This window comes from Alligator mississippiensis, chromosome 6, assembly GCF_030867095.1.
Source record: "Alligator mississippiensis isolate rAllMis1 chromosome 6, rAllMis1, whole genome shotgun sequence".
In the NCBI taxonomy this organism is placed as follows: Eukaryota; Metazoa; Chordata; order Crocodylia; family Alligatoridae; genus Alligator; species Alligator mississippiensis.
This window is the reverse complement of record NC_081829.1, coordinates 19912765-19938123: the sequence shown is the minus strand read 5'-3', so window position 1 is coordinate 19938123 and position 25359 is coordinate 19912765. Positions and strand designations below refer to the sequence as shown.

Below are 25359 nucleotides of genomic sequence, written 5' to 3'. Positions count from 1 at the left end.
GTAAGCAGTTTTCAGGACCCAGGACCAAAATAACTAACTGTTTCTTTTAGCAAAAGTTAAAGTCTAGGAAGGATAGAATGTATGCCAAGGGCGTGAAATGTTGTATTAATTATATCGAATCTTCCACTGAAGGGATCAGGGAGATATACGTAGAATAGTGTGTATAATTTAGGGCCTGTACATTAACTGGGCATGAGGCCAAACACCCAGAACGATCACAACTCCTATGTAATTTTTAAAAGATAAATTTATCCCCTTTAAAAAAAAAAAAAAAGAAACGGGCTTCTTGGCAACATTTCAGCAGTGCAGCAAGCCAGGTGGAATTAGCATTTATTAATGAGCTATCTCCTTTTTGCTAGTAAGACTACTAGCATACTGTATATTGTTACCGAAAACTGTTGATCATGCGTAGAAGGGCTAAGGTACATAACAAGAGACCTCAACAAGCTAAAATGATCTTGCATTATTTTGTTTCCTAAAGCTATTTATCTGTAGTACCAATATGGCTGGCTCTTTTTAAACTGACAAACCACAGCCACTGTTCTCTCCATGTTTTTGGAAGGGGAGTGTAATTTTTTTTTTTTTTTTTAACTGATGTTCTCCCTTTAACAGTTAACACACAGTGGATGCATCTACACATGCAATTAAGGCAGAGCAATACACCCTGGTGCAGTTCATGCTGGAGTCATACTCCTGGGTGCAGCATCTATGTCAGGGGAGGGCAATTATTTTGGGCAAAGGGCCGCTTACTGAGTTTTGGCAAGCCATTGAGGGCCACATGACAGGCAGCCAGGGGAAGATAAATATTAACTTTCTAAATTTGGGGGGTGGGGGCTGTGGGCCGGATGGAATGGCCTGGTGGGCTGCATCTGGCCTGCAGGCCACTTTTGCCCACCCCTGATCTATGTGTACATCTGGGACCACAGCAGTTTGAGCTGGGGCAGAGTGGCCCCAGGTTGGCTGGGGACTGGGGTGGGGTGGGGGGCAGCCAGATCCAGGTGTTGGCATGAGGCAGTAGAAGGACTGGCTGGGGCATAAAGGTGCTAAAGTGCTAGGTGGCAGGCAGCCCCCACACTTTAGCATTCTCATGCCCCAGCCAGCCCCTGTCTACCATCTATACATGCACATCAGCGCATGTAAGTACTTTGTCATAAGACAGTACTGTCCCCAGCCATACTATCTTATGGCAGACTTAGTAATGCAATGTGCCCTAATACTAGTACACATATAGATGGTGATGTTTTACTGCAGAGATAATTAGTCTACTTCACAGTAAAACACTCATGTAGATGCACCCAATATTAACAATAGTTGCATTATATCATGGCTATCCAACTGGCAGCCTGTGAGGGGTTAACACACAGACCCTAGGCTCCCACCTTGCCAGGCTCTTGGGGCTCCCTCTCCATCCCGCAACCCTAAAGGGTAGGGTGGGGCAGCATGTCCCAACTTGCAGTGCTGGCAGTCTGGAGCACCCATGTGGCATAGTGCCACAGGAATCCACAGGGAACTGCAGGTAAGTCAGGGTGGTGCACCATGCAGAGTTGAGTGGGGGTTCCTGTCCCTGCATGTGTGGTACAGTGGAGTAGGGGAGCGCTCTCTCACACAGTGTAGATGGGTTTCGAGTGCACCTGTCTACCTGTGAGCACGATACGGAGCCTGGAGGGGCCCATGGCCTCTTCATCAGGAATGTGGCTTCTGGGTCACATGGCTTCCAGCCACTTGGAAGTTGGACAGCCCTGCTTTAAATAAGACTTCTAGACCTGATAGAAGAGCTACTGCCTGTGGACAATAGCAGGCTGGAACTTATATCTCCTATTACACAATGTGTTTGATTATGCTCTGCTGTGTCCCACAATGAGTGAAATTCAGTTAACTGACCCAGTATTGTCCTATCCAATCTTTCATGCTACTTGCTCAGGAGCACATGAGATGAACTAGGTAGAACCTAGTTCATTTCTAGCAGAGAATGTTCAGCCTGGAAACTTCCATTATGTTTGTCACTTAGAAATAGTAGTAATAACGTTGGCACCTTTTGGACCTACAGCAGACAGTAATGGGATTATGGAAATGAAACCATCTCCCAACTATCTGGGGCCTTTAACTGATTTTTCAGTCTCATTACCAAGGTGGTATCTGGAAAAGGGACACTGAACGTTTTACTTCTTCCGTGCCTTAATGGTCTAAGGACATAATATAATAAAATACCAACTCCCCCCCTCAGGCTTAGTAGCAAGTGGAGGCAGGGGGTGCTATCTTCACGATTTGCAAGACCTCTGCTTTATCAAGTGCAAGGCAAAGCTTATGCCATAGATTTAACTGCTCATGGTCATGTCCTGCTCTGTTTTTTCTTAAAGCTGCAATTCCTGGATTTAGATGATGATGTAATAATACCTGCTCCCATTGCGAGCTGTGTAGTTCAGTTGGTTTGGTGACTGGCTACAGGCTAGAAGGAGCACGGTTGGATCCCAGCTGAGGAATATGGCATTTCCATGATGGCCCTGAGGTGCATCCAGCCTCCTATGCAGTAGGTACTAGGAGCTACCTGGGGCTAAAGGTGGTGTTGACTCCATCATCGGGTCTTATAATGAGGTTAAAGAAGCCTTGCCTCCACTGCCCTAATGGGCCGTTATGGCCTTGACCTTTATCTGCCCCTGGTGAGGGGCTGGAGCTCTATGCCCTTTGGCTTGTGGGGGAAGCCTCGAGCAAGCAGACGCGCCTGCCCCGCCCTTTTTGAACTACGATTCCCAGTAGGCCTTGCGGCGGCCGGGCCGAGTCACGTCACGTGGGCGCTGTTGTTCGCTTGGAGGAGGAACATCCGGGTCCTTCGCCCCGCCTCCGTAACGACCACAACAAGCAGAAAGCGCCGGATACATCCACCCTTGCTGGCTGCAGAGGCTCCCGCCTTCAGGGCGAGCTGATTGGTCGCGGCGTGTAAGAGCGGCCCGCGCATTGGCCGACGGGAAGCTGGGGGGCGGGGATGTCATAAAGGCTAGGTAGGCGCGGGGCCCGCTCAAGGCAGGAGGGAGCGGCGGTGGCGCGGGTGAGGGGGTGGCTCCCCGCCCTGTCCCTTCTCCCGGCGGCGGCGGCTCCTCCTCCTCCTCTATGAGGGCGCCCGGGGCCCGCGGCGGCGGCTTCCCGTGAGGAGCGGCGGGCGGGGTTGCGGCTCCCGGTGGCCCCGGGCGGGCCCGGCGGCGGCAGGTGAGACGTGCCCCGGCCTGGCCGCGGGGGGGCGCCCTCCTGCCCGGGTGCGAGCGCTGGGGAGCGCCGTCCCCTCGTGCGGGACGGAAGTGGCAGGGGCTCGGGCCGGGGCCGCCCCGCAGCGGAGGGGGAGCTGCCGCTATCCGTCTCCTTTGTTTGGCGGCGCTTCCCGCCGTCGTCCCGAGCGCAGCCCGCGGGGTGCGGCCTGGGAGCCCCGTGGCTGCAGCAGCCTCCCCCGCCGCCGGCGGGCACGGCCGGGCCGGGGCACGGAGCCTGGAAGCGTTTGCCGAGGGCTTTCCCGGCGGGGCTGCATGCTCCTGTGCCCGGGGCTGCGCCGGATCTTCAGTGTTCACCTGCGTCCCGGGGCTGTGAGAGTCCTGGTGACCCCGAGCCTCTTCCACCCCTCTGGCCTTGTAGCAAGGGGAGCCCATGACTAGCACAGCAGTCGGGGCTGCCAGATTGGCTTGTTTTAACCTTGCTTTCTCCATCGCCACCTCTTGTTAAAGGCAGGATGAGCCCTAGGGCTGAGTGCTGCCTTCTGCACTTGCTGAAACAGTTTTCCTTTTCTTCCCAGGTGCTAAATTTGAACCATGACCAGGAACACGTGTTCCCAGCTTTCAAAGCTCTCTTGCCGAAGGCTGGAGTACAGTTGCACGCAACATTTCCAGACTTGTCTTCCCACAAATAATTTGTAAACCCTTTGTAATGGCCAACAAGAAAGACCCTCCTTTCTTCAATGAGGATAATGTGGGACCCTTTCACTACAAACTGCCTTTTTATGAAACTATGGAGCTCTTCATTGAAACGCTCACAGGAACCTGGTTTGAACTGCGAGTATCTCCCTTTGAAACAGTTATTTCTGTGAAAGCTAAAATTCAAAGATTGGAAGGTACAAGTCTTTCTCTCCTTGATGTAGTCAGAATGTTATCCTTTTACACACAAAGTTAGCATGCAAATAATCTTTGTTTAGTTATAATCATACTAAAGTATTCAGAAGTCTGATAATTTTTTGGTTAATGAGAACTGATATTATGCTTAACTGTTTCTTTTCCTGTTTTTATGCATCTCTGCTGAGATAGTATAAAGGGTTCACTTAGTATCAGCAAAGCTCTGTCAATCTCATTTTTAAAGATTTGATTTACTATTCAGAGACTTCTTTGAGCGAGATGCTTTTGGTTAACCAGGGTCTTTTAAAGTAAGCTATAAACTGGAGTTTTAAGGTAAGAAGTGGACTCTTCAGTGAAGCATAAATATGTAACTTTGGTAGCTGTCAGCTGTCTAACCCTGGCAGCACAAGTTCAGCCCTGGGTAAATATTTGGGGAGTTAGTTCACTTCCTGTGCTGGTAAAGGTAGGCTTACTTTTTCTAGTACTCAAGCTAGCTTTGGTATGCCTTCTGTTGTTGCAGTGTAACATAGTAACTACTAAGCTTGAGGCATCTGACTCTTTTTTTTCTTTTTTTTTTTTTAACTTATATTTTAGTGACTGGCTCTAGAAACCAATCTGGTCTTGTGCTGTATTTTTTTCTTAGAATGATGGACTTGATGTCTGTGTTGAAACAAAACAGTATGAAAAGTATTCTTCCTTTCTAATAAGTGAAAAGGTCCTTCAGTATTTGAGCAAGTTTTTAAGTCTTAATTGTTACATAACACGGTAGTCCTAAAACCCTTAGGCCTAAAGTTCTTTCTGCCTCTTGGAAATCTGTGTGTGTAGTTGATTGATTGGCTAGTTGTGGGAGGGGGTTGGGTTATATTTCAATAGAAGTCAGGAAGAGGTTTAATAGATGTTTTTCTCCTCATAGTTGAGCATTATAATAGTGTGTGAGATACAGTGTGTTAACGGCAGAATGTTAAGCAAACAAAGCGAATTAGGATGCATTAGAGTAGGGGTGGGCAAAATACGGCCCATGGAGGGGCTTTGTCCAGCCTACGATGGTTCTCTTGGTCCTGCCTGGCCGAGGCACCACCTAGCAGTGGTGCATCCTGGCACGCAGCGGGGCTGGACTGCCTTTCTAGGCAGCCCAAGCAGCAACAGCTCCCTCCAGCTGCTGTTGCCGCTGGCCCCAGCCCCACAGTAGTGATGAGGGTCAGCGTCTGCAACCCCAACCCCACGTTTCCTATGCCTGCTCTGGGTTCACCCATCTGGCCTCAGCAGCAATGGTGCGGGACAAACTGCTGTTGAGCATGGGCCCCTCCCCCTCGCTGCTTCCGGCACTTCCTGGTGTAGCTGCCTGGAGCCTGTGCCAGGCTGCCCTGAGTCTGAGCTGTCTCACTGCTGCCTCTGGACTTCCCAGTGCGGCAGTGGTGACAGGGCAGCCCAGAGGCAGCGGTGATGGAGGTGCAGGGTAGCCTGGCACAGTGCCAAGAACTGCCTGGTGGCGGTGAAGAGGTGGGGCTGCTTTCCCTACCGCACCGAGCAGCAGTTTCTGTCCAGCCGCTGCCGCTGCTTGGTCTGGACAGGCGAGTCCAGAGCTGGCACGGAGCATGCAGGGTTGGTTCTGCATGCACTGGCCCCTGCTGGTACCGTGTGGTTGGGGTCAGCAGTGGTGGCAGCCCCACTGCATGCCCAGGGGGTGGCAGGACATGCCACAGCTGGGCAGTGCAGAGCAGGTGCAGGGCATGCTGGAGCTGCACGCTGTTGTCAGTATCAGGGAAGTGCCACAGGATGAGCAGGCTCCAGGCTGTTGTGGGGTGGGGGTGGGTGCTTTCTGGCTCAGAGGGGTGCGTCTAGGGTCCCATGCATACCCCACCATACCTACAAACCCTACCCCACAACCACACCCTCCCCCACACAATCACACACCCTACAAACAGCACCCCCCCACGTTCTCCCCCCCCACCCCGTACACTCTCACCCGCACACTTTTGGGGGGGGAGCCTTGCTCACTGCTACAGGCACAAACCCCACCCTACATGTGTGTGCACATGCATACACACACCCCTAGCCACCCTCCCCCTCCACACACCCCACAGCCCCCCACAAACTCCATACCCACTTGCACACACACCCACACATCCCCACAAAACCCATACCCCCACACCCACCCACCCATACCCCCCACAATATACAAGAGTAAGACTGCATTTTGAGCTATTATGGAGTCACTTCTATACATAAACAGCCCAAATGCACACAAATCAGGACAAAAATATTTTTAAAAAATAAAATTAAAATATGTTTTTATGGATGTTTGATTTTTAGTATAATTTGGGGGTTTTTTTTCTGGTTTCAAGATGGCAAACCCCTTTTCCAAAAGGAGTATTTCCAGAGGCAAGGGGAAGGACTTTCAGTGGCAAAGGTCAGAGGTTAGGGACAGGACTTCAAGTCCCAAGATGGTGACCAGCAGGTGGGGCCACCCTTGCGGCCCTTGACAGCTCACCAAAACTCTTTAAGCAGCCCTCCAGCTGAAATAATTGCCCACTCCTGGATTAGAGAGTGAGGAGTCCAGCTGCTTGGTGCTCAAGAGCCATGTTAGAAGACCACTAGGGTCTCTGTTAGAGTGCTGTACAGGTGGTATCAAGTCGGTCGGCTTGTTTTGTGTGTGTGTGTGTGTGTTTGTGCATGAGTAAAGCCTTGATGAAACAACCCATTTAACTTTCAATACCAATGGGTATTTGCAGTGTAATGCCTACTGGAACACAAGTTCAACTATTGAACCATCACTATGCCTAAATGGTACTATGTGACTCCTGACCTCGTAGCTTCATAGTAGCTAGGGTCAGGAGGGACCTGAACAGATCATCTAGCCCGACCCCCTGCCACAGGCAGGAATGAATGCTGGGTTCACAAGACCCCAGACAGGTGATCATTCAACCTCCTCTTGAATTTGTCCAAGGTAGGGACGAGGACCACTTCCCTGGGAAGTTAGTTCCAGATTTTGGCCACCCTAACTGTAAAATATTGCCTTCTGATCTCTAACCTAAACCTCTTTTCCATCAGCTTATTACCATTATTCCTCATCACCTCAGGTGGTGCTGGGGAGAAAAGGGCTCTACCTATTTGCTTTTGATCCCCCCTGATGAGTTTGTAGGCAGCCACCAGGTCCCCCCTCAGCCTCCTCTTGCTGAGGCTGAACAGGGTCAAGTCCCTCAGTCTCTCCTCGTAGGGCCTGTCCTGCTGCCCTCTCACCAAGCAGGTGGCCCTCCTCTGAACCCTCTCCAGGCTGGCCACATCCCTTTTGAAGTGCGGCACCCAGTACTGGATGCAGTACTCCAACTGCGCCCTGACCAAAGTTGCATAGAGGGGGGAGTATCACCTCTCTGGACTGGCTTGAGATGCACCTTTGGATGCATGACAAGGTATGGCTGGCCTTGCTGGCTGCGGTCTGGCATTGGCGGCTCATGTTCATCTTGGAGTCAGTAATGACTCCAAGATCCCGTTCAGCCTCTGCGCTTTCAAGAGGGGAACTCCCCAGCCTGTATGTATGCTGTGGATTCCTTCTCCCAAGGTGCAGCACCCTGCATTTGTCTACGCTGAACCCCATCCTATTCTCGTCTGCCCACTTTTGTAGTCTGTCTAAATCTAGTTGCAGCCTCTCTCTCCCTTCAAATATGTCCACCTTGCCCCACATCTTAGTGTCATCAGCAAACTTGGACAGCGTGCTTTCCACCCCCTCGTCCAAGTCGCTGATGAAGGTGTTAAACAGTGTGGGCCCGAGGACTGAGCCCTGGGGTACCCCACTGCTCACATCTCGCCAGGTTGAGTACAACCTGTCCACAACTACTCTCTGGGTGCGCCCCATCAGCCAGTTTTTTTACCTATCCAGCTGTGCAGGCATCAGTGCCACAGTTGCTTAATTTATTGATGAGGATGGGGTGAGAGACAGTGTCAAAGGCCTTCATAAAGTCTAAAAAGACTATGTGCACAGCAACACCATCCAAGGATTTAGTTACTTGGTCGTAAAAGGCAATCAGGTTGGTCAGGCAAGATGTGCCTTTGATGAACCCATGTTGGTTGCCCTTGAGCATGATCTTCCCTGCTGGACTCCGCAGATGTGCTCCTTGATGATTCTCTCCAAGATCTTCCTGAGCACCGAGGTGAGACTTACAGGCCTATAGTTACTTGGGTCCTCCTTCCTCCCTTTCTTGAAAATTGGGACCGCATTAGCTAGTTTCCAATCGCCCGGCACTTGGCCAGATGACCACGGGTGCTCATACAGCCAGGCCAAGGGCTCAGCGATGACCCCTGTTAGCTCCCTCAACACCCTTGGGTGGAGGGCATCTGGACCTGCAGATTTAAAAATGTTTAGCCCTTCCAGAAGATTCCTAACTATATCTGCGCTGACTGAAGGCCTGACAGAGTTATCCCTAAGATTATCCCTACCTCTGGTAAGAGGGATGTCCCGGTCTCTGTTCAGAAAAAGAGAGGCAAAGAAACTTGAAAATATCAGCTTTTTTTGTCTGGTGTAGCCACAAGATTACCATTTGTGTCTTGCAATATAAGATCAAGAGATCCCAGGAAACGGGCCATGCCCTTTATAATAGAGACACAGAGAGTCTCTATTATAACAGAGAAAATCAACCCCCACTAGTCTATACTGATCTGACCATGGAGTAGAATTCCTTCCTGACCCAAAATATGATATTGGTCTGACCCTGACCAGAGGGGCAAGACCTTCTAGCCAGGAACCTCTGGCTTTAAGTCCCAGCAGGAGCATTGGCATGGCTCAGTCAAAATCCCCAGCTTGGGCTGAAGCCAGCACTTAATGCCTCCGGGGAAGGGAGCAACCAGAAAAGCCCAGGAGCATGGGACATACCCACAGTAAAAAGTAGACATAGCCTGTATCATCCCCTCATACAGCATACAGCCTTCCTTCTTAGCAGAGCTGGGCTGCTGGAACCACCCTCCCCATTACAGATCCTTGGAGCAGAGGCCACGGTACATAACGCACATTTTTAAGGTGCCTTAATCGCTTCTATCCTATACGAGCAACCACGTGGGTCTTGGGGAGCAGAGGTTATGCCTCATCATTACACCCCAGCACTACAATGCAGCTGCCAGGATGGTAGGCGTCAGCCTTCCCACAGGCTGCTAGGCAAAGAAAGAGCGGGAGGCAGAGTCTAAGCCCGCTCTGCCACTTTGGGTGTGGTACAAAGTCGTGCCAAGCACCTCCTGCACAGGCCCCTGTGAAAGACCCACTGTCAATGCAGCCTCTGATGGGTAGGTGGGCACACTAGGATCATCCCAGAGGATGAACTGCAGCTGCTGCAACATTGGAGAAACATCAGAATGCTTTACTGTAGACAGGGCACTTGCAGCTGAGCAGCTAGGGCTGTCTCCACAACTCTTTGGTGCCTCTGTTCAGACACAAGATAGTAATCGGTTATGGTTACCAGATGAGCACTAGGGGCAAGACAGAAACCACTCACCTTGGTTCATGTCACCTACCAAAGAGCCGCAGCAACCACCATGGGCAGATCTAGGATTTTGAAAAGAGTGGGGTGCAGATGGTGCAGTGCATCATCACACATGAGACAACACATTTTCTCCGTGTGACAGGGGGCTGTCTCGCAGCCAGTCAAATCACTGGCCTGCCCACCTGTGTAGGGCAGTCCAACCATCTGCCTCAGCTTTAATGTAACCAATTAAGTTGTTTATAAGGTGGGAGGCTGCCTGTTTACTGCCCGGTGCCAAGGGCATCATACACGGCTCTGTACCATCCCTACACCGTGTCCCATGCCTCACAGATGGCATCACTATGTGGCTTCAGCTCCATGATGGGCCTCATTCCATGCCCGCCTGATGTCCAGATCCCACCTGGATCCCTCCTTCTCAGGTGGTCTAATCTCTGCCCTCACACTGGGCTGCCAAGCTCCCTTCTCCCTCGGCTGTAGTCCCCTCGAGGACCTTTGGCCACACAGGCCCTGGCCTCACCTCCAGGCCAGTTGGAAGCCCAGGCCTCTAGCTCTGGGCGTCCCTGAGGGTGGGCACTCTAGCCCTTTGACTGATCTGGTCCTGGCCCCAGCATTGACTGGTTGAGGGTTTCTCCAGTCAAGTTACGAGCTGGTCGCTCTCTCTCCTGCATATGGGTCCACCTTGGGCCCCTCCAAACTCAGCTGACTTAATCAAGCCCAGCCTATGCGCAGCCCTTCAGGCCCTGTCATATGGACCCTACTCTACGTGGCCCAAGCACAGTCCTTCAGGTTGCCCATGTGAACCCTATTCTATGCAGCCCTCACTGTTTTCGCACACACCATCACTGGGCCACTACTCCATCTCCTCACTGAGGCTCTCGGCCTTACGCCTCTCGGGTCTGAGGTCTGATGACATGCCTGGACCCCCCTCCTGTCCCCTCTGGGGTAACCCACCAGGTTGGTGGTGGCATATAGAGTGACAGCATATAGACTTCTGCAGAAAACAAAAAAGCTTCGGAAAGGCAAATACTTATCCCATACCATTCCATTTTTCTGTGGGATCTGAAATGAAGATCATGGGAGTAGACCTATCTCTTTCTTGCAAGGTCTGTGCTCCAGTCATCAAAGTGTCATGGTCCGATATAGCAAAGATTGAATGGAACTAAAAGGAACAGCAAGAAAAATGCTCTCTGGTCTGTTACTTACCAAGAAAGTTGCCAAATTTTTCTTCAGATGGCACTGGCTATGAAGAACTTGGGTAAAACTCAGGTAACAAATAAGAACCTAAGTGTCCTCAGGTACCTCCAGACCTTTTAATTTGCTTTGAAGTTCAGCTAAAATTGACATGCTGGTTATCCTTTCCACACACCTGTCCCCACAGTTGTAGTTTGTACCATGCTAACCATAACAGTCTTGTACACAAAGATTCAAGCTTTTTATTACAGGAAAAATTACTTGTTTTAAACAACTGAGTCTAGATTTATCCTTCAATCAAATAGTTCCATTGCTTATTTATCTCTGACAGCAATGGCATAAAAACTAGAATGTCTTGACAGTCACTACCAAGCAAACTTTACCCCATGGGTTAACTTGCTGTAAGACATTTTGTGTATTCAAAATTGATATGAAAGTAAATTTAGGAACTGTTATACCAATGTTATTAACTAGCCAATCTTAACTTATGAACAGATTGGTGTATTAACACAAGTACAGCCATCAAAAGTGCTTGAATTTGGGACCAAAATAAAATGAAATGTTAATACAAATTACTTGACTAAAAATACAACCACGCTATGACAGGAAAGCTCGCTGGCCTGATCTTGCTATTGGGCTGCCCCCTATCCATGGGCACTCTGCCCACTTGTCTCGCCTGCCATGCCTCGATGTGATTAAATTATGATCTTAACTAGGTAGGAGGCTGCCCATTTTTATCACCCCTTAGACATCAGTGTCTTTCTGCAGCTCTCAACCATCCCCTACACTGTGGCCCATGCCTTGCAGATGTCACCATCTGTTCTAACCAGCTCTGGACGAAGGCCGGGCAAAACTTGGCTGTAGTTAGACCTTTTCCATCCTGTCCAATTATGGGCCACATGCAGATGGCCCCCCTCTCACAGGGGCCTCATTCACTTCCCCTGCTCTCACCAGGGTCCCATTTATACTGCCCCTCTTAGGCCATACACACTCTGCCTTTGCTCCCTGAGTGATCCCTTTGGGCCATCAGGCTTAATTCCCTGCACTCTTTGGCCAACAGGTACACAGCCTTTTGGGTCTCATGCCCCCATCTGAATGACTGCCCAGCAATTTGCAAAACTAAGGCTGACTTTGTGTCACACCCATCTCCGGGCCAGTTTCCCCCATCTCTCTGGGGCTACACCGTCCTCCTCACTGGGGGCGGGGCTCTCTGGGTCCTCCATCCCCACTGCCCCCATAGGCTTGGGTGCCTGCCTGGCCCACCAGTTCTAAATAAAAACCTGCTGAATGGTGGAGTCTAGGGCTTAGGCATCCTTCTCTGCCTTTTACTGGGGAGGTAACTGGCCTGGCATTTCTTGGGGACTCCCTCGCCAGCAGGAGTCCTTCCAGGTCATCCTTCCCTAGCAGGGTGCAGTTTTATGTTGTATCAAGGACCACTGAGGCCTCCTTCTCCCCCGTAGCCTCCCCTTTACTTCCATGTTGTTCCTGGGGCAGGAGCTCAGCAGGGAGATGTTCCTTCCCTGTTGGCTGGTCCCAAACTGCTCTCCATCAGCTCAGGGAGCTGGGCATTAAAATGGCTGCCCTAATCAGGCAGCTGCCCTCTCCCAGACCTAGCCCTTAAAGTGACAGGCACCAAAGGTGCTCTGTCACACAGCCATTCAAGTATCTGTTGTGTGTAGTTGTAGCTCGTTTGATTGAAGTTAATCCTTATCCTTTTATGACCAGGTGACCTATCACCTGGAGAAGGGAGAAGAGATTGATGCCATATATCTTGACTTTTAAAAAGCCTTCAGTCTAGTATCCCATGATCACCTCTTAGCAAAACTGGCCAACTGCAGCCTCTGCTTCACGACGATCTGCTGGCTGGGGAATTGGCTCCGTGGTCGGACCCAGAGGGTGGTAATAGACAGAAGTCAATCGTCATGGTGCCCTGTGACCAGTGGGGTCCCCCAAGGCTCTATCCTTGGGCCTATACTATTCAACATCTTCATTAATGATGTGGACATTGGTATCGGAAGCAGAATGGCCAAGTTCGCCAACGGCACCAAACTTTGGGGTAAAACGTACACATCTGAGGACAGGAGGACAATCCAGGCTGACCTTGACAGGCTCAGGAAATGGGTAAATGAGAACCTAATGGTGTTTAATACCGAAAAATGCAAGGTTCTCCACCTTGGGAAGAGAAACCCGCAGCATGCTTATAGGCTCGGCCTAGCACTATGGACAAAAGGGACTTGGGGGTCATGATTGACCACAAGATGAACATGAGCCGTCAATGTGATGCTGCAGCTAGTAAAGCAAGCAAAACGCTGGCTTGTATCCATAGATGCTTCTCAAGCAAATCCCAGGATGTCATTCTCCCATTGTACTCTGCCTTGGTGAGGCCGCAGCTGGAGTACTGCGTCCAGTTTTGGGCCCTACAATTCAAAAAGCATGTGGAGAAGCTTGAGAGAGTCCAGAGAAGAGCCACGCGCATGATCAGAGGTCAGGAAAACAGACCTTACGACGACAGGCTGAGCTATGGGGCTCTTTAGCCTGGAAAAGCGCAGGCTCAGGGGTAATCTGATGGCCACTTACAAGTTTATCGGGGTGACCACCAGTATCTGGGGGAACGTTTGTTCACCAGAGTGCCCCAAGGGATGATGAGGTAGAATGGTTATAAACTACTACAAGACCATTTCAGGCTGGACATAAGGAAGAATTTCTTTACTGTCTGAGCCCCCAAGGTCTGGAATAGCCTGTCATCGGAGGTGGTTCAAGCACCTACATTGAACACCTTCAGGAGAAAATTGGATGCTTATCTTGCTGGGATCCTATGACCTCAGCTGACTTCCTGCCCTTTGGGCAGGGGGCCGGACTTGATGATCTTCTGAGGTCCTTTTCAGCCCTAATGTCTATGAAATCTATGAAAAAAGCAGTGAGAGCTGATGGTATTCTACAGAAACATGATGGTCTGTGCTTATAGAATTTCTTAGAATTCTTCATACCCAGATGGAGATCTTGATTATATTACAGATTAATTGCATTAGGCAACAGACCAGCATCAGACTCCCAACAGTGGTTAATACTTTCATCAATCAAAGAAGTAGAATTAAAACCTAAAAACAGATCCTGGTCAATCTGGTTCTTCTATATACATACATTACTACCTTTCTTTTGTAACATGTCAGAATTAATTTGCATTATGAACTATGAATTGTCCTGTAGCTTGTTCCATTGTAATGTTGTGGCCACAATATCACTCAATGACTGCTTCTAGTTCTGAATTACATAGGTTGTTGCTTTATGTATTCTTCCTTTTCGGTCTTATTTAGTCCTGAAATTAGGAATATTTCTTTATTCATGTATTAAAGTGGGAGGAAGAGACCAATTCTTGTAGTACATATGCATTTAGAAAATATTCTAGTTGTTTCTTCTTTTTGACTAAATAATACTAGTTTGCTGTACTTCATTAGTGATAGTAGGATGTATACACGAACTTCATTACTATTCTTTATCCTTTCTTGTCTCTGTTATGTTTAAGGTGAAGATAATATATCCAAGCATCAAATGGGTCTTTTGTGTTAATTCAGACCAGATAAAACTCAATGGCCGCATCCGGATGAGCCTGCACATGCTTCCTGCAGTGTCTCAAACTTTTGAGATGCTGCAAAAGGCACTTGGAGGAATGAGAAAGCATTAGCCGCGCTACAAATTTGCAGTGTGTGGGCAAAAAAACCCACAGACAAAAAATGTGGGTAGGGCACAGACCCGGACTCTGCCCTGAGGCAACCAGAGGCTGGGTCCTCCATAGAGATGCTCTGGCTGCCAGAGCATCTCTATGGTTAGCCCTTGCCCTGGTGCTGAAGCATGCTGCCTACCCGTAAGGGCAGGCAGCGTGCCAGCAGCAGGGAGCTGGACCCAGGCTGCAGTGCTGGTAAGTAAGGGGTTGGGGGGGCTGGAGGAGGGGGAAGGGGACCATGGGGGCCTTGCCCACTCCCCCAGCCCTGCCCCACCCAGCCCCAGCCCCCCAAAACCCCCCATCACTGCCTGCCCCCACCCGCCCCAGCATCCCAGAAGTTTAAAAAACAAAAACCCAACACTCACTAACTGGCAGTACAGCTGCCATCTGGGTCAGTGGGGCCCTGCCCTGCACATTAGGGCTGGGTGACAGCCCCAGCCCAGGCCCTGCTGCCCTGTGCTGCTCGGGCAGGGGGTGTCTGCCAGGAAGCCCTGGAGGGCCCCCCCCTCCCCCTTGCTCCTGGGGTGAGTAGAGGCTTTTTTTTTTTTTTTTTTTTTAAAGGGCCAGAGGCAGCCACAGAAAGCTGGGAGTGCAAGTGGGGGATGGGAATGAGCGGGGCAGCCATTGGAGGAGTAGAGGGGTTGGGGGTGGAGCTGGGTGGGGCAACCATGGGGGTGGCTGTAGGAGCTGGCAGGGGATGGGGCCAGGTGCGGCAGTAATCCAGGGGGCTGGGAGAGCAAGTGGGGGTGGGGCAGGTGGGCCTTGCTGGGGAGGCAGCAAAACATGTATTCATGTATTTATGAACATGATTCGGCAGTGTGACGAAGCCATCAAAAAAGCCAATGGCACTTTATCGTGCATCAGCAGATGCATGACGAATAGGTCCAAGGAGGTGATACTTCCTCTCTATCGGGCGCTGGTCAGACTGCAGTTGGAGTACTACGTGCAGTTCTGGGCACCACACTTCAAGAAGGATGCGGATAACCTGGAGAGGGCCCAGAGAAGAGCCACTCGTATGGTTAAGGGCCTACAGACCAAGCCCTACGAGGAGAGACTAGAGAAACTGGACAATTTCAGCCTCCGCAAGAGAAGGTTGAGAGGCGACCTTGTGGCTGCCTATAAGTTCATCACGGGGACACAGAAAGGAATTGGTGAGGTTTTATTCACCAAAGCGCCCCCGGGGGTTACAAGAAACAATGGCCACAAGCTAGCAGAGAGCAGATTTAGATTGGACATTAGGAAGAACTTCTTCACAGTTCAAGTGGCCAAGGTCTGGAACAGGCTCCCAAGGGAGGTGGTGCTCTCACCTACCCTGGGGGTCTTCAAGAGGAGGTTAGATAAGCATCTAGCTGGGGTCATCTAGACCCAGCACTCTTTCCTGCCTATGCAGGGGGTCGGACTCGATCTATTGAGGTCCCTTCCGACCCTAACATCTATGAATCTATGAATTCACTTTATTATTACAATACAGACACTGGTAGTCTTCCAAATTGCTTTAACATTGCAGATATATCAATTATACATTGCCTAACTGATCATGGCCACGCTCTCTCTCTCTCTTTCTCTGTGTGTGTGTGTGTGGTCTTTTGTTTTAATTGTAGAGGATCATGGATTTGGGGGTATTTTACAGAGTGACTTTGGGAATTTTTTTATTGGGGATTGTTTAGTTTTCAAATAGGGAACACCAGAATTCCTGCTAGGGAGGCCAGTGGCAGGACCCTGCCTGCTCCGAGCTGGCACCGTGGACCCAGCTGGCTGTGGCTGACCTCCAGGTCAGTTGGGGCCAGAAGGACATGCTTTGAGAGTTCAAAGCAGGCCACCACACTTGGAACGTCTTCCGGGCAATAGCTGTTCAGATGTCTGGGTACATATGGCAGTAGTGGCATACAAAGGCCAACCCTGTAGCCACAGTCCACTGGCAGCTGGCCCAGTGGGGCAGATGCTTCTACTGGCTGTGCAGTCTCCATCTGGGTCTGGCAGGTGCACAACTAGTCACAAGCAAGCAGCAGCCCCCACTGCCAGACTGCTGCAGTGGGTAAAAGTTGTAGGGAACTCTCAGGGCTGCTTCAGCAGTCCAGCTGGCACAAGGCATAGTGTCCCCAGGTGCCAATTGGCTGGCCCCAGAAGCTCCTGAGAGCTAGTAGCCCTGAGCTACTTGCCAGGGCAGCTTTTTGTACTGCTGGGGCCAGGACAGGGCAGCTTTTTATACTGCTGGGGACAGCACAGGTGGCACTAGGCTTTAGCTCCCCCTGGCTGCAGATGCGGCAGAAGCCAGGCAGGGTTATTTTGCCCCAAATGGCACAATTTGCTCCTCAACAAAGTGTATGTCCGAGCATGTGCGCTGAGGCAAAAAGCCCCGGCTCCAATTTGTACTGCTTCTATTTGAGGTGCTGCAAGCATACACGCCTGCATGTGTGGACACGCCCTGTGGGGCATCATTTGTATCAGTGCAACTTGCTTTGCTTTAGCAGAAGCAATCTTTACAACAAAGCTGGCCAGCCTGTGGCACAAGAGGCAATGGTAGCCTCTGTGTGTGGCATGTGACAGATCAAGGAGGGAGGGCAGCACAGCAGCAGATGGGGCAGGAAGCAGAAGGCAAAGCAGGAGATCAGGCAGAAAGCAGATCGGGAGATCAGGCAGAGGATGGGGATAAGAATGGCACTGAGGAAGGGTTCAGGGCTAATTTGTAGCCTGGCTGCCAAAAAGGTTTGCCCCCACTGGTCTACAAGTTGAGTGGTGGATTTGAACCAACCATAAAAATTGGTTCTGATTACTGGAACCTCAGCTGTCCTTTACCTGTAAGTGGCTTTAAAACAGATTTGAGCATTTGGAAGAAGTAGCCTGAGGATGTGAACAGTTATAATACTTGAACCGTTCAGATAATGTCAGTGATTGGAAACCAGTGCAAAATTGTCCTGGTTCAGGTGTTAGTACATACATTGCTAAAGGCTCTAAGCAGAACCATCACATTTTGGGCATTGCAGTACTTTCAAACCACCACCAGGAGGTGGGAGTGAGTACCCAACCCAATTGCCATTTTCTGCTCTCCCTTCTCTATAACTTTGAGTTCAATAGAGCTGTATTCCTGCATTTTACTGAAATCTGTGTGATCATACCCTAATTGGGTATGCTTAGGTGTAGAGGAAGGGTGGAGGGTGCTGCCTAGACCAGAGGAGGGCAATTATTTCAGGTGGAGGGCCGCTTACCAAGTTTTGGCAAGCTGTCGAGGGCTGCATGGGTAGCCCCACACCCTGGTCTCTATCTTGGGACTAGAAGTCCTGCCCCCTAACCTCTGACCTTTGCCACCGGAAGTCCCTCCCCTTACCCCAGGAAGTACTCTTTTGGGGAAAAGGGTTTGCCATCTTAGAACGAGGAAAAAACCAAATTGTATACTAGAAATCAAACACCCATTATAATATATTTTAATTGAATTTAAAACATATATTTTTGTCCTAATTTGTGTGTGTTTGTGGTGTATATGTATAAGTGATTGCATAATAGCTCAAAATGCAGTCTTATTCTTGTATAGTGTGTGGGGTATGCAGGAGTGTTGGGGGTATGGGTGGGTGGGTATAGGGTTTGTGGGGAGCTGTGGGTATGTGTGTGGATGTGGGTAGGTATGGGAGTTTGTGGGTATATCTACGTGGGTATGGTATTTGTGGGGTGTGTGTGGACGAGGGTGTGGCTGTGGGACTTGTTGGAAGGATCTGAGGGTATGTGGGGTGTGCATGGGAGCCCCCCTGCACATGGCCCTCTGAGCTGGTCAGCACCTGCCCCCACCCCGCAACGGCCCAGAGCCCGAGCGCCCTGTGGTGCCTCCCTGCCACCCCCAACAGCGTGCCCCACCGCCCTCTCTGCACTGCCTACCTGTGGCATGTCCTGCTGCCCCAAGCATACAGTGGTAGCAGTGGGGACCAGCACATGCAGTTGCAACCCTGTGTGCCCCGTGCCAGCCCTGGGCTCGCCCATCCAGGCTGAGCAGAAGCAGCAGCCAGACAGAAACTGCTGCTCGGCACAGAGGAAAGTGGCCCTTGCCAGGCAGTATTTGGTGCGGGTGCCTGGAGCCCGTGTCACGCTGGCTTGCCCTGAGGCTCTGTCACCACCACCTGTGAGCTGCCCTGTGGCTGCTCCACGCTGTCACCATGACCACTTTGGGCAGCCCAGAGGTGGTGGTGACGGAGCTGCATGGCAACCCAGCATGGTGTGGGATCCAGGCAACCATACCAAAAACTGCCCAGTGGCAGTGAAAGGGAGGGACCACTTTCCCCCACACCAAGCAGTAGTTTCTGCCATGCTGCTTAACCCAGACAGGTGAGCCTGGAGCAGGCGCTGGGGCCCAGGCTGAACAGTGGCAGCGCAGGAGAGAAACTGCTGCTCAGCATGGGGGAAAGCGGCCCCTCTTCCTTCCCCTAGCTGGCACTTCCTGGTGCAGCCGCCCAAAGCCAGCACATGGTTACCCTGCATCTGCTGTGCGCTGCCCTCCAGGGCAGCCCAGAGGCAACAGACGCAGGGCAGCCCCACACAGGCTTCGGGTCGCTGCACCAGGTAGTGCTGGTGAGGGGGAGGGGCTGCTTTCCTCCTACGCTGAGCAGCAGTTTGTCTCACGCTGCTGCTCAGCCCAGATAGGCAAGTGTGGTTTATGTGGGGTTGGGGTTGCGTGCACTGGTCCCCGCCTGTATCATGGGACTGGGGCGGGAGGGAGTGGGAGTGAGCGGGCACATGGGAGCACAGCAACAGCTGGGCAGGAGCACTGGGCCAGTGCCGGCAGGGCCCAGAGCCGGGGGGCAGGAGCTCTGTGGAACCGGTCAAGCTCTCCTCTCTCCCTGCTCATGCAGCCTAGCCCAGCCCAGCCCAGCCCAGCTCAGCTCCATAGACCCCTGCCGCCCCACTCTGGGCCCCACTGGCACTAGCCCTGGCAAACCAGCACAGGCCCTGCATTCCTGCATGTCCACTCACTTCCACTCCCCCCTGCCCTCTGCCATCACTTTCCCCACTTTTCTGCCTGCCTGCTGGCCATTCCTGCACCACAATGCTCTTGGCTGCATGGCTGGACTGTGGGACTCAGCAGGATCCAGCCCAGCCCCAAGGACTGGGGAAATCACCCACAGTCCTCCCCTGCCTCCGCCCCCTCCCATTTTCTTACCTGAATTTCCTGCTCCGGCACAGGCAGGCGCGAATAGTCTCATGGTCCCAGGCCAGAAGCCTCTGCCAGACAGGGGTTTCCATTTGGGTGGGGTGGGACCCACGAGCCAGATAGAATGGCCTGGTGGGCTGGATCCAGCCTGCAGGCCATATTTCACCCACCCCTGGCCTAGACTCATGTTTTCTAGGTTCCCAGGAGCTGGGTGCTCTGAAATTGCCAGAGCTTTCATGGCTTTTATAGAGTACTTTTCCCCCAAGCTACATCAATTTAATTCAGTTCCTGAAAACTGACCAGGGTTTGGTGCATCCCAGATTGATCTGGGGGTGGAGGCGTGGCCAGGTGGATGGGAGGAGGTTGCCTGGATCTCTGCTTTTGTGTTTGGGGACTGGCACCTCAGGGCAGCTCTCTGCTACTTGTAAAGTTTTCTTCCATTGGTGGCAGTGAAGCCCTTGAGCAGCCCCTTTGAGCCCCAGCTACACATAAGCAAGGATCCAGGCTGTGCCACCCCTCCTCCTGCACTTTGCTACCTTCCATCCCAACTAAGCCTGAGATGCACAGAACCCTGATCAGTTGCCACCATGAAAGTATTTTGACCAGCTCTTTAAAAGAAGTGAAGATTTGCCCTAAGAATCCCTAGCCAGGGCAGCTACTGTGAAATGCAGGCAACAGAAGTTGGAGCAGTGGTGTTCTGGCTGCATATCAGAGCAGCCAGTTACCTTGCCTTGGGGAGTAGTGCCTTGTGAGATTGATTCCTAGAGGACCAACCAGTTCAAAATAACACTTGATTATCCAAGTATACTTTTGAAATGGTTCAGGAGGTTTAAGCCAATCCAAGCGTTAGGTCTGTCTGCATCTGAGATGCAAAAGACCGAATGTGTAGACACTGGCCTCAGTTAGGGATGATACAGTTAAAGGAAGATTGACTATATTCTTATGTGGACTTCTTCCAGTAAACAGTCATATTAAGGGGGAGGATTTGCTAGTAAAAGTTTAAAAACCTGGTTATGAGGATTGATTTCCAAAGAAATATTTTTCATGATTAAGAAAGAAGAGGAATTGTTTAGCCACAATACAGAACCTAAACCTTTCCTGGAGTCCACCCTGCTCTGGATGAAGTAAATGTCTGGTATGCTGAAGCTTTGAGAGCAGAATTCAAAAGATGCCTGACAGGCAGGTTCAGAGAAGAGAAAATGAGATTATACTGTATGAAAATATATAATGAGCCTCTCAGTTTTTCTGGGTAGAGAAAAGCCACTGGCACTTGCAGGTCAGGTTGTTACTTGGAGTGGCTGTCAGTTGGCTTGTGGAGGCAAGGTCAGTAGTGTTTCCTCTACTCTGCCCTTGAGCTCTGTCTGGCCAATTGATTTAATGCCCCCTTGAGCTATAAAGTGATAGAGTTGCTGTCCTGTGGCAAGGCCATAACTTGTGTAGGGAAAGCAGTTCAATGCTAGTTTTATGTTGTAATCCTGTTTGTCTTCTACAATGTTGAACTTATAATGATGAATACTACTTGGCCTGCACTTCTAAATATAAGATTTGTACAAAATAGCTATGCAGTCTGTCTATACATCTATCATTGCAGAAAGTATAATGACAGCCTTCAACTACCTGAAGGGTGGTTCCAAAGAGGATGGAGCTAGACTGTTCTCAGTGGTGGCAGATTCATAGGTTGTAAGGCTGGAAGGGACCTCGGGAAATCTGCCTGGTGCAGGGGGCTGGACCCGATGGACAGACAGCTGGGGTCAGGTGACATCAGCAAGGTGACTGTCCAGTCTCCTCTTGAAGATTTCTAGGGTAGGCGATTGCACCACCTCTGGAGAAAGCTTATTCCACAGTCTGGACACCCCGACTGAAGAAGTTTTTCATGAAGCCTGAAATGGTCTTCAGGGAGTTTGTGGCCATTACTCCTGGCTTTCCCCAAGGGTGCCCTGGTGAATAGTTGTTCACCGAGCCCTTGATGTACTCCCCTGATGTAGCAGCAAGCTGATACCAAGTCCCCTCTCAGCCTTATCTTTTTCAGGCTGAAGAGTCCCAGGTCCCTCATAACAGAACAAGGAGCAATGGTCTCAAGTTGCAACAAGGGAAATTTAGGTTGGATATTAGGAAAAGCTCTCATTGTGAGGGTAGCAAAGCACTGAACTAAGTTACCCAGAGAGGTGGTGGAAGCTGTATCCTTGAAGGTTTTCAAAACCTGGCTAGACAAAGCTTTGGCTGGGATGATCTAGTTGGGGCTGGTCCTGCTTTGAGCAGGGGGTTGGACTAGATGAGCTGCTGAGGTCCCTTCTGACTGTAATATTCTATGATTTTCTACGACAGTGAAACTTTCTAACCTCAATTGTTAAAAAAGGCATTGTCATGTTAAGAAGAATGATTTAATGCATTCTTAAATTTTGCAAGTTTTGCAATTTTGCAAAACCAGAATTTTAACATCATTCTACCAAATCTTTTATTCTACCAAATTCATTCTACCATTTCATTCTACCATTCAATCTTTTATTCTACCAAAGTTACTGGAAATTGGCCCTTTTAGGCAGATGAAAGTCTAAGTAATAGTGACAGTAAAGACAATTTGTAATCAGAACAACACTTAAAGTAGTAGGCAACTTCACTGCAGACCCTTTGGCTCTTCTTAACTTGTTCTTGTTTGCGTTTGCTTTTGCTTACAGTGGAAAATCTTAAGTCCAATCAGATATTGTGTATCCGGTTGGGAAACAAATATTATATTGTTGTACCATCTAAACATGTCTCCTTCATGAATGTCACTGAAGAATTGTGTGGGTTCATGGAAATCATCTGCAGACTATTTCTCACTGCAAGACCAAGTTTTCTGCAAGGCACAAGACATCTTCAACAAAATTCTAATATAATAAAGGGCTTTGTCTGTTTGTCTGTAATGCTTTTGGAGCAGTCTGGTTACTGAAACAACCAATCAGAGTGCTCCAAGAGCATTATGACCAGGAGGCGGCAGCGCAGCGGAGCTCCACCATGATGGAAGGATACAGAGTGGGGGGTAAGGCCAGCCCTGCTCCTTAGAGGCAGCAGTGACACGGGGTGCTGGCGGAGGGGGATGGAGGAGACGGCAAAGTAAGCTTTCGCCCACCCTCTCCCCTGCTCCTGGGAGATGGCAGTGTTGGGTTGGGGGCTAGGGTTAGTTACCTCCCCCCCTACCCCATTCCTACCCGCCCCCCTCCCTCCCCTATCATTCTTGATGGGCAATTCACTAGTTCATAAAATAACCTAGCTCCCTGAGAGTACCATCCTTACCACTGTGGACATCACTACTGCCTATACATAAATACCATAAACCTATCAGTCTGATGTCCATCCTTGGGAAGATTTTGGAGAAAATTAGCAAGGGCTCCATCTGCAACAGGCTAATGGAAGGCAACCTACTGAATGCCAGCCAACATGGTTTTATTACTGGAAGGTCTTGCCTGACCAACCTCATCTCCTTCTATGACCAGGTGACGCATTGCCTGGACAGGGGAGACAAGGTTGATGTCATTTATCTGGATTTCAAGAAGGCCTTTGATTTGGTCTCCCAAGATGTCCTCATGACCAAGCTGGGGAACTGTGGCCTCAATCATCTCACGGTCCAATGGCTGTGGATCTGGCTCCAAGGTCAGACCCAAAGGGTACTAGTTGATGAGAACAAATCAGTGTGGTGCAAGGTTACCAGTGGAGTCTGCCAAGGCTCGGTGCTCGGGCCAGTACTCTTCAGTATCTTCATTAATGATCTGGATTTGGGCATCAGATGCGGACTGGCAAAGTTCACGGATGACACTAAACTATGGGGGAAGGCGGTCATGCTGGAGGACGTGCTGGGGATACAGGCCAACCTGGACATGCTTTCAAAGTGGGCGGACCAAAACCTTATGTCATTCAGTGTAGAGAAGTGCAAGGTACTTCATCTTGAGAGAAAAAAAAACAGTATCATACTTATAGAACTGATGGTGCTACACTCGCTAGCACCAAAAGAGACTTGGGGGCCTTGACTGACAACAAGATGAACATGAGCCCTCAATGCGATGCCGTGGCCAGCAGATCAAACCAGACTCTGGCATGCATCCACTGATGCATCTAAAGCAAAACTAGGAACATAATCCTCCCACTTTACTCGGCCTTAGTGAGGCCGCAGCTGGAGTAATGCATCCAGTTTTGGGCCCCCCATTTCAGAAGGGATGTGGATAAGTTCGAGAGAGTCCAGAGGAGGGCCACCCACATGATTAAAGGCCAAGAGAGTAAACCGTATGAGGAGAGGCTGAGGGACATGGAACTCTTTAGCCTGGAGAAGAGAAGGCTCAGGGGGGACTTTGTGGCTGCCTATAAGTATATAAGCAGGGTGCCTCGGGACCTGGGAGAACACTTGTTCACCAGGGCCCCGCAAGGGATAACTAGGCCTAATGGCTACAAACTTCTAGAAGGCCGATTCAGACTCAATATAAGGAAAAACTTCTTTACAGTCTGAGTGTCCAAGGTCTGGAACAGACTCTCCCCAGAGGTGGTGCAAGCACCTACTCTGGGTTAATTTAAAAGGCATTTGGATGTTTATCTTGCTGGGATCATTTGATCCCTGCAGACTTCCTGCCTCTGGCAGTGAGGCTGGACTCAATCAATTCATGAGGTCCCTTCCAGCCCCTAATGTCTATGAAATTTATGAAACCAACACCACGAGAGAATTGTAGCCTGTCTGAAATATTTGACTATACTTCAGTTTAGGTTACAGCTTACCCATTTTATCCCTGCCCAACAATTTTTAACTTCACCAACCAACGCTTCCTTCAGACCATAGGCACAAAGATTCCCCTCTTCCTTCCACCTTCTCTTCCCACCCCCCATATCTACCTCGTCATAAACTGCCCTGAGGAGGAGAATTTTTAGGTAACGTTCCTAAATTTCCATAGTATACATACAATACATAGATAAAAGAAAACTTCATCTAAGTGAACACCTGAAGTGGCTGATTGATCTTGCCTCCCCCTCCCCTCCCCTCCACTTTAGCCACAAGCACCTGCCACTCTTCCATCAAAGTGTCTAGAATATTCTTAGGCTGCTGACACTGTTTGTAATACTACAAAAAATAAATCATGCTCCTCGCTGGAGCAATGCAAAGATGGCTCAAAGGCATGCTGTCTAGTTGGGGTGATAGGGTGCTGCTCCTTAGTTCCTTTTGCCCCTAAAGGATCCCATCAGGCTCACTAATAAGTTATCCCATCAGCTGTTGCTCCCAAGCCATTGGAAAATCAGGTGGTTTCCACTGCTGGATTATCCCGTGCCACTACTGTAGTTGATGTTGCTACTACTCAATGGTAACAGTGACAGAGCTGCATGCCAACAGTCCCTGTACCCTTGCTACCTGGCAACAAGGGGGTGGGGCTTCCTGTGAGCCACCTGTGATGGCAAGGGATGATTGTGGGGGAGGTCTTCTGGTCCCCAGTTGGCTGTTGAGGCATCCAAGTATGCTCCATCACCTTTGCCAACTGGAGATGAAGGTGACAAGGCTGCCTGCATCTAGATCCCTGCAGAGCTTCCTAACAGATAAGCTCTGGGTGGGCTGTCAGGGAGCCAGCTGCTTTCATTCCCTCTTTCCTCTTTGGAGTCACAGGAAGGAGAGTGGAGGACTGAGATACTGAGGATCAAGAAAACCTGACCACATGTAAATTGGTTGGGGAGAACCTTCTGGAGACAAATAAGATGCCGTTTTAAATGGCGGGGGTGGGGTGTCATGGATCTGCCCTTTTTTGGGCC

General features: G+C 50.2%; 1 protein-coding gene across 6 annotated transcripts in view; it reads left to right on the top strand.

Moving 5' to 3' along the window:
- Positions 1-2845: 2845 nt before the first annotated feature.
- The window catches only part of ZFAND4 (zinc finger AN1-type containing 4), an 82905-nt gene continuing 60391 nt past the window's right edge, over positions 2846-25359 (top strand). For 4 of the 6 annotated variants that reach the window (XM_006269782.3, XM_014605085.2, XM_019499448.1 and 1 more), the window contains exons 1-2: positions 3050-3201; positions 3776-4090. In XM_006269782.3, the coding sequence (XP_006269844.2) occupies positions 3907-4090 (184 nt within the window). In that variant the 5' untranslated portion in view covers positions 3050-3201; positions 3776-3906. The other 2 variants (XM_014605083.3, XM_014605084.3) reach the window with 2 other exon arrangements.